Source organism: Coregonus lavaretus (assembly GCF_964263955.1).
Source record: "Coregonus lavaretus genome assembly, chromosome: 19".
Taxonomy (NCBI): domain Eukaryota; kingdom Metazoa; phylum Chordata; class Actinopteri; order Salmoniformes; family Salmonidae; genus Coregonus; species Coregonus lavaretus.
In genome coordinates this window covers 48,830,726-48,844,458 of record NC_140006.1, presented here as the reverse complement: position 1 = coordinate 48,844,458, position 13,733 = coordinate 48,830,726, and the positions used below count along the sequence as shown (strand labels likewise).

The 13,733-nt window shown below is 46.3% G+C and overlaps 1 protein-coding gene across 3 annotated transcripts; it reads left to right on the top strand.

The window, feature by feature from the left end:
• The first annotated feature begins 885 nt into the window (after nt 1-885).
• On the top strand, nt 886-9,924 carry LOC311147014 (protein THEM6-like). 3 transcript variants are annotated; one of them, XM_084183619.1, is made up of 6 exons: nt 886-948; nt 1,066-1,183; nt 6,227-6,451; nt 6,636-6,824; nt 7,386-7,476; nt 8,845-9,924. In XM_084183619.1, coding segments are annotated over exons 2-6 (636 nt in total). In that variant the 5' UTR covers nt 886-948; nt 1,066-1,181; the 3' UTR covers nt 8,974-9,924. The 3 variants fall into 3 exon arrangements, with proteins under 3 accessions (XP_084039745.1, XP_084039746.1, XP_084039747.1); XM_084183620.1 differs by having other exon boundaries at nt 886-966; XM_084183621.1 differs by having other exon boundaries at nt 891-939.
• Nucleotides 9,925-13,733: the final 3,809 nt, after the last annotated feature.

Sequence of the window (13,733 nt, the reverse complement as noted above, 5' to 3'; positions counted from 1 at the left end):
CTGATGGCCATACTGTTGGCCTTGCAGTGGGTGGAGCTGGTGGCCATACTGTTGGCCTTGCAGTGGGTGGAGGAAGTTAAGCCAGACAGAGTAGTTATTTGTTCTGATTCATGTGCAGTGTTAATGAGCCTCCAGTCCTTTAGCTCACGTAGCAGACAAGACCTGCTTTATGAGGTGCTACAAACCCATGGCAAGATTAAACAGATGGGAGTTCAGATAAGATTTACTTGGGTCCCAGCCCATGTGGGGGGGGGGGGGGGGGGGAGAACGAGGCAGTAGATGAACAGGCTAAACAAGCACTTAGTAGTGGGGATGGTGATGTTGAAGTTCAATGAGCAAGGCAGAGGCAAAAAGACTGATATATACAGTGATGGTGCAGAGATGGCAGGAGCAGTGGAATAGAGATAATAAGGGAAGGCATTTATTTCAAGTACAGAGGAAAGTCGGGAGGGGAGGACGGCAGGAAGGGACAGAAGAGAGGAGGCTATTTTTACAAGATTAAGGGTGGGACACGGCCAGCTGAATAAGACATTAAATGTGATAGGAAAGCATTCAACAGGAAAGTGTGATTATTGCCAGGAAACAGAGACCCTGGAGCATGTATTGCTACAGTGTGGGCCGTATCAGAGGGAAAGAGATAGGATGAGATCTAGTATGAGGGAGAAGGGGATACAGGAAATTAGTTTAAAGAGTATATTGAGCAGAACGTCATTAGATATAGTTTCAAATATTTTGCTATCTTTTTTAAGAGCAACAGGGTTGGCTGGTAGGATTTAGTTTCTCCCTGTCTCTGGCCCACACTCCAGTACGATAGGTGGCGGTAATGCACCATAACGTTGGATGCCAACCGCCGATAAACCCCACTGAAGAACAAGAAGATGAAGAAGACTGTTTCGAAATAAAGTGCATAGTGAGTTCGCAGCATACCTCGGAGCTCCGGTATCAAACGTAACATCACTATTTAAAGTTAGCATAGGTTTTACTTGACTTGGGAAGTTTGGACTGGATAGTTTGCTCGACGGAGAGCGATAGCTAAAGATCTGCTCTTCCAATCTATTTCTGTAGGTGTTTCGCAGAATCACGACATTGTAGAGCAACAGAACTCCAGACCAGAGTTTCAGGCTAAGAAGTCCCAACGTGCACTGCTGATTTCAGCCAGCAAGTTTCTCATCAAAACAGTCATGTAAGTTTGTTATAACTTCGCTTGAACGTTGGTCTGTGTTGTCCACAGTGAGAGTTCATGTAACTTCAAAGTTTGCGTAAATGTGTTAATATCTAATTCAGGTTTTGAAGACTAACGTCTCTACTATGCCACATTTTCCCCATTCAAATATAAAGTGAGTGTGAAAAACATTAGGAACACCGGCTCTTTCCATGACAGACTGACCAGGTGAAAGCTATGATCCCTTATTGATGTCACTTGTTAAATCCACTTCAATCAGTGTAGATGAATGGGAGGAGACAGGTTAAAGAAGGATTTTTAAGCATTGAGACATGGATTGTGTATGTGTGCCATTCAGAGGGTGAAAGGGCAAGATAACAGATTTAAGTACTTTTGAACGGGGTATGGTAGTAGGTGCCAGTTAGAGAGTCAAGAACTGCAACGCTGCTGGGTTTTTCATGCTCAACAGTTTCAAGAATGGTCCACCACCCAAAGGACATCCAGCCAACTTGACACAACTGTGGGAAGCATTGGAGTCAACATGGGCCAGCATCCCTGTGGAATGCTTTTGACACCTTGTAGAGGGCTGTTCTGAGGGCAAAGGGGGGTGCAACTCTATTTATTTATTTTTTAAATGAAAAATTCTCCAGTCTGAACTAAAATGACTAAACCCAGGTAGAAAGTGTGTAAAAATGATAATGAACCTATGTTTTTTTTAAATAATTTAACCTCTGAACTATTTTTCTTCAATCACAGTATTTAACGGGAGTGGTTGATTTAGTGGTCTCAAACCAGTGACCTTAACATTCTTCAAGAATATGGGCAAAATTGAATTATTGACAATGAAAAAGGTGGAATCGTTGCTTCAAATACAGCAGTTGTGTTTAATTGAGCCTTTCATTATCCTTAATTGCCTCAACACGTTATTGAAAGACATTAACTGTATAGGAAGCTCTGGGGACAAATCATCTGGACAGAATACATTGGCAGATAAACAGATTATAATCATTAGCGGACAAGTTATTGAGGGCTTAAAAAAAATATATATATATTTCGTTCATACTGTGGTTGCAATATCAACAGTCCTTTATCTCTGGTAGATCTTTGCATGCATCATTCAAGACTGTTTAAATTGTGTGCAGAGCAATGGACATGTAATTCACAATGTCTGGGTCGTCAGTATAGAAAAGTTGGGCCTGCAACATGGACCTACAGGCAGTGGTGAAAACATTTGCACACAAAAAAGGACTTCAGGAGACCAGGGGAGTCTCAAGTTGGGTTTGATTTAATTGACGTTGAATATTGCATTTGTGTAGACTATTAGCCAGACAACCTGCTGAGTTTAACAATAGTGGCTGAATTTATCCTCCAGATGACTACTTTTTCCCTCATTGTTAGACTATTTGATGTGGAATTTAAAAACAGGTTTCTAAATAGAAGCTAAATACGGTATATAGCTATAGATCACTGCATAATGAAACAATCCCTAGTCAGGTAGTGTCAGGCTGGACTGGCTGTATTAATGGGACAGATACCCCCAAAATCTACTTAACTGCTTTTTACTGAAGTACTTTACACCACTGCGAGTGGGCCAGCTGTGATCGGTACCGTCAGCTGAGAACTCCAGGTGGGCCGGCTGTGATCGGTACCGTCAGCTGAGAACTCCAGGTGGGCCGGCTGTGATCGGTACCGTCAGCTGAGAACTGAGAACTCCAGGTGGGCCGGCTGTAAGCTTGGTATGCCCCACTCGGGTTCTTGAGAGCTAATCTAAACTAGGAGATATGATTTGATGAGTGTATATGCTGTCAGTAAGAGGCTAAACTGTGATATTTTTATATCTATCTTCAGCTGAAGATGTATTAGCCCGTTTCCTAGACCTCGACACCAGTATCCTGTCGATAGGTTTACACTCTGTTCCAGCTAAACGGGTCCATGAATCATTCTCACCAACCAGGTTTCTCCAACCCACCTTTCAAGCTGAACCTGTTCTTAGTTACAGTACCAGTCAAAAGTTTGGACACACCTACTCATTCAAGGGTTTTTCTTTATTTTTTACTATTTTCTACATTGTAGAATAATAGTGAAGACATCAAAACTATGAAATAACACACATGGAATCATGTAGTAACCAAAAAAGTGTTAAACAAATCAAAATATATTTGAGATTCTTCAAATAGCCACCCTTTGCCTTGATGACAGCTTTGCACACTCTTGGCATTCTCTCAACCAGCTTCATGAGGTAGTTACTTGGAATGCATTTCAATTAACAGGTGTGCCTTGTTAAATGTTAATTTGTGGAATTAATGCTTTTGAGCCAATCAGTTGTGTTGTGACAAGGTGGTAGGGGGGGGGGGGGGTATACAGAACATAGCCCTATTTGGTAAAAGACCAAGTCCATATTATGGCAAGAACAACTCAAATAAGCAAAGAGAAATGACAGTCCATCATTACTTTAAGACATGAAGGTCCGTCAATATGGAACATTTCAAGAACTTTGAAAGTTTCTTCAAGTGCAGTCGCAAAAACCATCAAGCGCTATGATGAAACTGGCTCTCATGAGGACCGCCACAGGAATGGAAGACCCAGAGTTACCTCTGCTGCAGAGGATAAGTTCATTAGTTACCAGCCTCAGAAATTGCAGCCCAAATAAATGCTTCACAGAGTTCAAGTCACAGACACATCTCAACATCAACTGTTCAGAGTGGACTGTGTGAATCAGGCCTTCATGGTCGAATTGCTGCAAAGAAACCACTACTAAAGGACACCAATAAGAAGAAGACTTGCTTGGGCCAAGAAACACGAGCAATGGACATTAGACAGGTGGAAATGTGTCCTTTGGTCTGGAGTCCAAATTGGAGATATTTGGTTCCAACCGCCGTGTCTTTGTGAGACGCGTGTGGGTGAACGGATGATCTCTGCATGTGTATTTCCCACCGTAAAGCATGGAGGAGGAGGTGTTATGGTGTGGGGGTGCTTTGCTGGTGACACTGTCTGTGATTTATTTAGAATTCAAGGCACACTTAACCAGCATGGCTACCACAGCATTCTGCAGCGATACGCCATCCCATCTGGTTTGGGCTTAGTGGGACTATCATTTGTTTTTCAACAGGTCAATGACCCATCACACCTCCAGGCTGTGTAAGGGCTATTTTACCAAGAAGGAGAGTGATGGAGTGCTGCATCAGATGACCTGGCCTCCACAATCACCCGACCTCAACCCAATTGAGATGGTTTGGGATGAGTCGGACGGCAGAGTGAAGGAAAAGCAGCCAACAAGTGCTCATATGTGGGAACTCCTTCAAGACTGTTGGAAAAGCATTCCAGGTGAAGCTGGTTGAGAGAATGCCAAGAGTGTGCAAAGCTGTCATCAAGGCAAAGAGTGGCTATTTGAAGAATCTCAAATATAAAATATATTTTGATTTCTTTCAGACTTTTTTGGTTACTACATGATTCCATATGTGTTATTTCATAGTGATGTCTTCACTAGTATTCTACAATGTAGAAAAAACACAGCCAGGCCCATCAGGCAGCCAGGTCCATCAGGCAGCCAGGTCCATCAGGTCCATCAGGCAGCCAGGTCCATCAGGCAGCCAGGCCCATCAGGCAGCCAGGCCCATCAGGCAGCCAGGTCCATCAGGCAGCCAGGCCCATCAGGCAGCCAGGCCCATCAGGCAGCCAGGTCCATCAGGCAGCCAGGTCCATCAGGCAGCCAGGCCCATCAGGCAGCCAGGCCCATCAGGCAGCCAGGCCCATCAGGCAGCCAGGCCCATCAGGCAGCCAGGCCCATCAGGCAGCCAGGTCCATCAGGCAGCCAGGCCCATCAGGCCCATCAGGCAGCCAGGCCCATCAGGCAGCCAGGCCCATCAGGCCCATCAGGCAGCCAGGCCCATCAGGCAGCCAGGCCCATCAGGCAGCCAGGTCCATCAGGCAGCCAGGCCCATCAGGCAGCCAGGCCCATCAGGCCCATCAGGCAGCCAGGCCCATCAGGCAGCCAGGCCCATCAGGCCCATCAGGCAGCCAGGCCCATCAGGCAGCCAGGCCCATCAGGCAGCCAGGTCCATCAGGCAGCCAGGCCCATCAGGCAGCCAGGTCAGCCAGGCCCACCAGGCAGCCAGGCCCACCAGGCAGCCAGGCCCATCAGGCAGCCAGGCCCATCAGGCCCATCAGGCCCATCAGGCAGCCAGGCCCATCAGGCAGCCAGGCCCATCAGGCAGCCAGGTCCATCAGGGTCTGTGTAGTTGGCTACACTCTGGTGACCCCGCCTACCTGCTGAAACTATTAATCTCTCTGGCTCGTACTGGTCAGTGCTGCGGTCTCTCTCTCTAGAACCATATTGCTGTAGTGTAACTCTACCTCTTCCCCACCCCTCCAGGGAGATATTGCTGTAGTGTAACTCTACCTCTTCCCCCCCCCTCCAGGGAGATGTTGCTGTAGTGTAACTCTACCTCTTCCCCTCCCCTCCAGGGAGATGTTGCTGTAGTGTAACTCTACCTCTTCCCCACCCCTCCAGGGAGATATTGCTGTAGTGTAACTCTACCTCTTCCCCCCCCCTCCAGGGAGATGTTGCTGTAGTGTAACTCTACCTCTTCCCCTCCCCTCCAGAGAGATGTTGCTGTAGTGTAACTCTACCTCTTCCCCCCCCCTCCAGGGAGATGTTGCTGTAGTGTAACTCTACCTCTTCCCCTCCCCCTCCAGGGAGATGTTGCTGTAGTGTAACTCTACCTCTTCCCCACCCCTCCCAGGGAGATGTTGCTGTAGTGTAACTCTACCTCTTCCCCTCCCCTCCAGGGAGATGTTGCTGTAGTGTAACTCTACCTCTTCCCCCCCCCTCCAGGGAGATGTTGCTGTAGTGTAACTCTACCTCTTCCCCCCCCCTCCAGGGAGATGTTGCTGTAGTGTAACTCTACCTCTTCCCCACCCCTCCAGGGAGATGTTGCTGTAGTGTAACTCTACCTCTTCCCCACCCCTCCAGGGAGATGTTGCTGTAGTGTAACTCTACCTCTTCCCCCCCTCCTCCAGGGAGATGTTGCTGTAGTGTAACTCTACCTCTTCCCCCCCCTCCAGGGAGATGTTGCTGTGTGCTCTGGGGGGCCTGCTGCTGCTGCTCTTCTCCTGTCTGGATGTCTGGTACTTCCTGCGGGGGGTGGTGGTGGTGGTCAGGGCCTGGTTCCAGAAGCCGGTGTGGGACGTCCTCGGGGAACAGAGTGTGTCGGGACGCGTCCTGCTTCACGATATCGACCTGGGACACATGAACAACGCCAGATACCTCCGGGAGTGTGACTTCGCCAGGTTAGATGGGTCCCAGGGCAGGGAGGATGCTGAGTTCTCTGTTGGTCTTAACATATTCCCCTAGATGATTCCTCAGTAGCTCCTAACCCCTGGAGGATAATGTGTGTGCAACGTCCTGTACTTCCCCAGGTTCTCCATCTTCAGGGGGGGTGTGATGATGGTGTGTAATGTTCTCCTCTCCCAGGTTCTCCCTGTACAGTCGTAACGGGGTGTTTAAGGCCTGCCGTGCCCTGAGGGCCACCATGGTGGTGGGAGCCACTACTATCCGCCTGCGCCGGGCCCTGTGCCTGGGGGAAGCATTTGAGCTGCGCACCAGAATCGTGGTCTGGGACGAGAAGGCCTTTTACCTTGAGCAGCGTTTCGTCTCCTGCAGGTGTGTCTGCTGGGTGTGTCTGCTAGGTGTGTCTACTGGGTGTGTCTGCTAGGTGTGTCTGCTGGGTGTGTCTGCTAGGTGTGTCTGCTGGGTGTGTCTGCTGGGTGTGTCTGCTGGGTGTGTCTGCTGGGTGTGTCTGCTGGGTGTGTCTGCTGGGTGTGTCTGCTGGGTGGGTGTGTCTGCTGGGTGGGTGTGTCTGCTGGGTGGGTGTGTCTGCTGGGTGGGTGTGTCTGCTGGGTGGGTGTGTCTGCTGGGTGGGTGTGTCTGCTGGGTGGGTGTGTCTGCTGGGTGGGTGTGTCTGCTGGGTGGGTGTGTCTGCTGGGTGGGTGTGTCTGCTGGGTGGGTGTGTCTGCTGGGTGTGTCTGCTGGGTGTGTCTGCTGGGTGTGTCTGCTGGGTGTGTCTGCTGGGTGTGTCTGCTAGGTGTAATGCCTTATGGAGTTCAGACATGAAGACAATCCTACTTTTCAACCTGTTTTGGCTTCATGTATTACATCCATGTGAATCAGTATATGATATGATGATGATATATGATGTAACAGTATGATTATTTTCTGTTCCAGGGACGGTCTGGTGGCAGCTGTCATGTGGTGTAAACAGAACGTCATGCGCAGCAGCCCTGATAAGATACTGCAGTACCTCTGCAAGAGAAAAGTAGGAGGTGGGGGGGAGGGAGAGGGGGGGAAAGGGAGGAGAGGGGAAAGAGGGGAAGGGAAGGGGAGGAGGGGAGGGAGAGGAGGTGGAAGATAAATGAGGGGGGGAGGGGAGGGACTGATGTAGAATTTCAGATCCTACAACTGAATAAAATTAAAGGAGGGCTGATTTAGGTTTCAGTCCTCATTAGGAAACGAGAACCAGATGTGGGTCTTGGAGGAGTGGCGTTGATGTGGCCGTCTCTTGTGTGTTTGGACATCCGCTGTTAGTCACTCAGCCTTCTAGATAACTCCAAACCGTCTAACCAGGTCCAAACCGTCTAACCAGGTCCAAACCGTCTAACCAGGTCCAAACCGTCTAACCAGGTCTTGTCTGGAAGTAGCCTCGACTAGCTAGCAAGCTAGCCAACTTCATTCACCAATTAGCTGCACCGTGGCAAAGTTGATTTGACTTTGGATAGCCTACCTCTGGGGCTAGTTAGGGACCGTCAATATATTCCACAATGTAAATGGGACTCTATTTCCATGTTGCACGCACACCTTTTTTAGTTTTCTCATTTAAATGCTTTCAATATTTATATATGAATTTCTACAATTCATAGTTAGTATCAGGTTTTTAAGTCATTGAATTTTAACATATTGTCATGTACATTGTGTAATTTACTGATGGTCCCTAACTAGCCCCATAGGTATATCCGAAGTCAAACCAAATTTACCAAGGTCCGTGTGCATTCCGTACCCACGTGTTGGGCATTATGATCGGGTTGCGTGCAGCTGCGCTCCGAATTGATGATTACTTGGGTGCTGCCAGCTTTGAGCCTGTGGGTTTAAATAAACTCAACCTGTTACGTTACTACCCTTCATTCCTCTATCTCGCAAATCTCTGCTTTGGACGAGACTGACTTTATCTCGCAAATCTCCGCTTTGGACGAGACTGACTTTATGACCAAAATGATCCTGTTTACACTTCGTAGTCTATTTTGACACTATAATAAATGTTTCTGACTCGTATCGATGCCACAAGCTGTTTTCAACCAGAGAAGTTGTTTTTTCTGATTCGGTCACGTTTTCAATATAAAGTGTGTGTGTGTTCAGGTGGAGTGTCTCGACTACCCTGAGGATCTGCAACCCTGAGAGCATCCTACAGAGGAGAGGGAGTGGAGTGGAGAGGAGGGAGGGAGGGAGGAGAGAGAGAGAGAGAGAGGGGAGAGGGAGGAGGGGGGAGAGGAGAGATATGATGGGCCTTTGATGCATGGGATATCACTCAGTCCATATGATGGGCCTTTGATGCATGGGATATCACTCAGTCCATATGATGGGCCTTTGATGCATGGGATATCACTCAGTCTTCTTCTCTGTGTGTGTTCAGGTGGAGTGTCCCGACTACCCTGAGGATCTGCAGCACTGGATCAGCTTCATCTCAGCCAGCAGCCAGGCACTGAGAGCCCAGAGTGGACTAGTGGACAAGACTGGAGCACAGGAAGACAAAGACAAGTGATTGAGTGGTGCGGTGGTCGACGATATGGGAGAAATGAAGGATCTCTGACAGATCTGGGGTGTGTTCATTAGTGTGAAACTGTAGGAAAACGTTTCCCAATGAAAATAAGAATTACTATTAGACAAATGTAGGTAGGTTTGTTCCATTTGGTTCATAGTGAATTCACCCCAGCTTCAGACGCTGCTGGATCCTCCATCTCTTCCACTCTGACCTGCTGCTAAGGCTGCGTTTACAGAGGCAGCCCAATTCTGATATTTTTCCCACTAATTGATATTTTTGACCAATCATATCTTTTCACATCATATCTTTCAGAGCTGATCTGATTGGTCAAAAGACCAATTAGTGAAAAAAAAAAGATCAGAATTGGGCTGCCTGTTTAAACACATCCTATGAGACTTCACTTCACTGGTGCCTTCTGTCTTTCTAGGTCAAGTCCCAAATGGACCCTACGCGATATGCACTTGTGGAGATCTGAGATAATTTGATTGGTATAAGCAAGACGGTGAAACTTCTACCTATCAAAGGGCAAGTTGGAGCCATTTTCCATATTGATTACAGATCTCTCTATTATGGCCTAGGGTCCATTTTGGGACTGGGCCTAGTGTCAAACAGGACAAATAATAATAATAATAATAATAATATGCCATTTAGCAGACGCTTTTATCCAAAGCGACTTACAGTCATGCGTGCATACATTTTTACGTATGGGTGGTCCCGGGGATCGAACCCACTACCCTGGCGTTACAAGCGCCGTGCTCTACCAGCTGAGCTACAGAGGTGAGACCTGTCCATCTGCCCTCTGCTGTCTCCTGGATACTCTTGTGGCGGGTGGCATGCACAACTGTCTGTTAATACTGACCATTCAATATAGGAATTGTTAATGTATAGGAAAGAGGCCAAATGGATTCAGCTATATTTTCTATGTTGAAAAAATAAAATCATTTGATTTGAGTCATTTTTTTGTTTTTTTGTTATAGGTTTAAAATACTTAATAAAGATATTCTCCTGATAAAATGGTAACCAAGGTTGATTGTGAAATATAGGGAATAGAATCCTGTGGTTAAAATGTGTTGTATTTTAAGATCTAATTTGGAGAATTTACAGATTCTCTTGATTCGGACAGTGGGGCCTTTTCTCAACTCCTCGTGTCCTCTCTCCTCCTTTTCTCAACTCCTCGTGTCCTCTCTCCTCCTTTTCTCAACTCCCCGTGTCCCCTCTCTCCTCCTTTTCTCAACTCCCCGTGTCCTCTTTCCTCCTTTTCTGAACTCCTCGTGTCCTCCTTCTTTTCTCAACTCCTCGTGTCCTCTCTCCTCCTCCTGCGGGACCTCTGACTTTCTCATCCAATGGGGTTTGAGAATGAGGACTAGGAGTATGCAGAAGGCCAGACTCTCCTCGACCCCTCATCGGTTTCCGGGTCACGGAGGAGAGACGGCAGAGGATGGACTTTTCCCCAAACCAGAGAAGGCCAGGGTTTTTGTTGTGGTTAAAAATCAGCCAAGCGTGTGACGGTTTAGTTTAGCTGAGCTATTTCTGGGATTAAAAGACTAAAGATCTGAGGAGCTGCACGCATTACTGACTTGTGCAGGTTGCAGAGCCTGAACAGGGGATCTGAAGTTTCGAATGACTGAAGGAGCGGGACATATATATATATTTTCAGTAAATTAATGTTAATTTTCTCCTCCCTGTAGTATAATTTACTTTAGTGATTATTTTCACCCCCGTCCAGTTGGGAGCGACAATTAACATTTTGCGTGTAGTTCGCCAACAAACCCAAAGAAGAAGAAGACCTTGTTTGGACCAATCGGATTGGGGCAGGGTGACCGGCTCGAAAACATGCGCACCGTATATTACCGTTCCCATAGCAGCAGGATATTATTCTGGCAGCACGATCGCGGATTTTTTATTCTTCAAAATAAGACCCCCTGTGCAAAGACAAGCTACATTTGGCATATCGATATTTTTTTTGCACTCCAGTGCAGTACAACTGTTTTTCACAACATTGCAACCACCTCTGGGGAAAAAGTCAATGGGTAATTTGACGTCTTTTATTTGTAATGTTGTATTATTTATACCAGAATTTATTTTATTTATATATAAGTTTACACAAATACTGGTATGTTGAAAGCTATTGGGTAGGCTATATTTTAAAGAAATACACTTTTAATAAAATACAAAAATATTACTGGAATTATCTGCAAAACTTAAATGGGTCTCTTGTGCTGACAGAGTACTGGTGACTCTTTACTCCACCCACTTTCACTGCAACGCAAAACAGGGTATAAGGGATCCTTATTGGCTTGTAGAGAGAGAACATGTCTTCCTGTCTCAGCTAAAGTGGACTGGGAAATACTCCGTAGGGTATCTACTAACCACATATGTATAGTTTTGAAGGGGGACTGTGTTTCACTATGGCGGAACCATAAGCATGCAGCAAGTCTGGTATGACTGAAAGATGAAATGTAATATGATCTGGGCCTACAGTCGTGGTCAAAAGTTTTGAGAATGACACAAGTATTGGTCTTCACAAAGTTCGCTGCTTCAGTGTTTTTTAGATATTTTTGTCAGATGTTACTATGGTATACTGAAGTATAATTACAAGCATTCAATAAGTGGAAAAGGCTTTTATTGACAATTACATTAAATTTATGCAAAGAGTCAATATTTGCAGTGTTGATCCTTCTTTTTCAAGACCTCTGCAATCCGCCCTGGCATGCTGTCAATTAACTTCTGGACCACATCCTGACTGAATTTGTGGGTTTTTGTTTGTCCACCCGCCTCTTGAGGATCGACCACAAGTTCTCAATGGGATTAAGGTCTGGGGAGTTTCCTGGCCATGGACCCAAAATGTTGATGTTTTGTTCCCCGAGCCACTTAGTTATCACTTTTGCCTTATGGCAAGGTGCTCCATCATGCTGGAAAATGCATTGTTCGTCACCAAACTGTTCTTGGATGGTTGGGAGAAGTTGCTCTCGGAGGATGTGTTGGTACCATTCTTTATTCATGGCTGTGTTCTTAGGCTAAATTGTGATTGAGCCCACTCCCTTGGCTGAGAAGCAACCCCACACATGAATGGTCTCAGGATGCTTTACTGTTGGCATGACACAGGACTGATGGTAGCACTCACCTTGTCTTTCCGGATGCCCCAAACAATCGGAAAGGGGATTAATCAGAGAAAATGACTTTTCAGCAGTCCAATCCCTGTACCTTTTGCAGAATATCAGTCTGTCCCTGATGTTTTTCCTGGAGAGAAGTGGCTTCCTCGCTGCCCTTCTTGACACCAGGCCATCCTCCAAAAGTCTTCGCCTCACTGTGCGTGCAGATGCACTCACACCTGCCTGCTGCCATTCCTGAGCAAGCTCTGCACTGGTGGTGCCCCGATCCCACAGCTGAATCAACTTTAGGAGACGGTCAGGCGCTTGCTGGACTTTCTTGGGCACCCTGAAGCCTTCTTCACAACAATTGAACCTCTCTCTTTGAAGTTCTTGATGATCTGATAAATGGTTGATTTAGGTGCAATCTTACTAGCAGCAATATCCTTGCCTGTGAAGCCCTTTTTGTGCAAAGCAATGATGACGGCACGTGTTTCCTTGCAGGTAACCATGGTTAACAGAGGAAGAACAATGATTTCAAGCACCACCCTCCTTTTAAAGCTTCCAGCCTGTTATTCTAACTCAACCAGCATGACAGAGTGATCTCCAGCCTTGTCCTCGTCAACACTCTCACCTGTGTTAACGAGAGAATCACTGACATGATGTCAGCTAGTCCTTTGTGGCAGGGCTGAAATGCAGTGGAAATGTTTTGGGGGGATTAAGTTCATTTTCATGGCAAAGAGGGACTTTGCAATTCATCTGATCACTCTTCATAACATTCTGGAGTATATGCAAATTGCCATCATAACTGAGGCAGCAGAATTTGTGAAAATGAATGTGTCATTATCAAAACTGTTGACCACGACTGTACATATCACTAGAACAGCACAATTTGCCAAGTGATTAGTGAGGGTGACTCCTCATGAAACTAGAGCAAAACAGGACCATGATTTTTATTTATTTTACAAAATGTAGGCCTGTACACTTCGAATGACTAAAGACAATAGCAAAGAAACATTGATAACTGTCTACTTGAACTAAATGAACGTGACTGTACAAAAATGTTGCGGCAGGTAGATTAGTGGTTAAGAGCGTTGTGCCAGTAACTGAAAGGTCGCTGGTTCTAATCCCTGAGCCGACTAGGTGAAAAATCGATCGATGTGCCCTTGAGCAAGGCACTTAACCCTAATTGCTCCTGTAAGTCGCTCTGGATAAGAGCGTCTGCTAAATGACTAAAAATGTAAAATGTATATGTAAATAAGAGTTAAGATAGGCTCAATACTTAACTTGACTTTCTTAGGAGTGAATTAACATAGTGAATTCAGGGGTGGCTGTACAAAAGGCTGTGAAGTATTTGTATTTAATCGTATCAGTAATGTTAGTTCATCATATCAGAGCTGTAGCTCCGCGCACCGCTGAAGTGGAGCAGAGCATGCTGGACGAGCTCCAGCTCAGAGAAGAAGATCAGCTGGAGAGAAGTCAAGCGAGAGAAAGGTCCAGCCATCCTTGTGTTTTCCCACCAGTTAGTTTCCATGGTGTTACCCAAGGCCAGTGTGCATCCTTGTTGATATGTAAGTACATATTTCATATCTTTCAGGTGTTTATGTCTGAAGATGCACTCTCTGTGACGATAATGTCATATTTATGGTTATGCTAATTTGTAGTTTATAC

What these genes read in the sequence shown, in the direction of transcription:
- LOC311147014 (XM_084183619.1), top strand. An exon ending in CGGGAGTGTGACTTCGCCAG is followed by an intron (nt 6,452 to 6,635) that starts GTTAGATGGGTC and finishes CTCCTCTCCCAG; the next exon opens with GTTCTCCCTGTACAGTCGTA. An exon ending in AGTACCTCTGCAAGAGAAAA is followed by an intron (nt 7,477 to 8,844) that starts GTAGGAGGTGGG and finishes GTGTGTGTTCAG; the next exon opens with GTGGAGTGTCCCGACTACCC.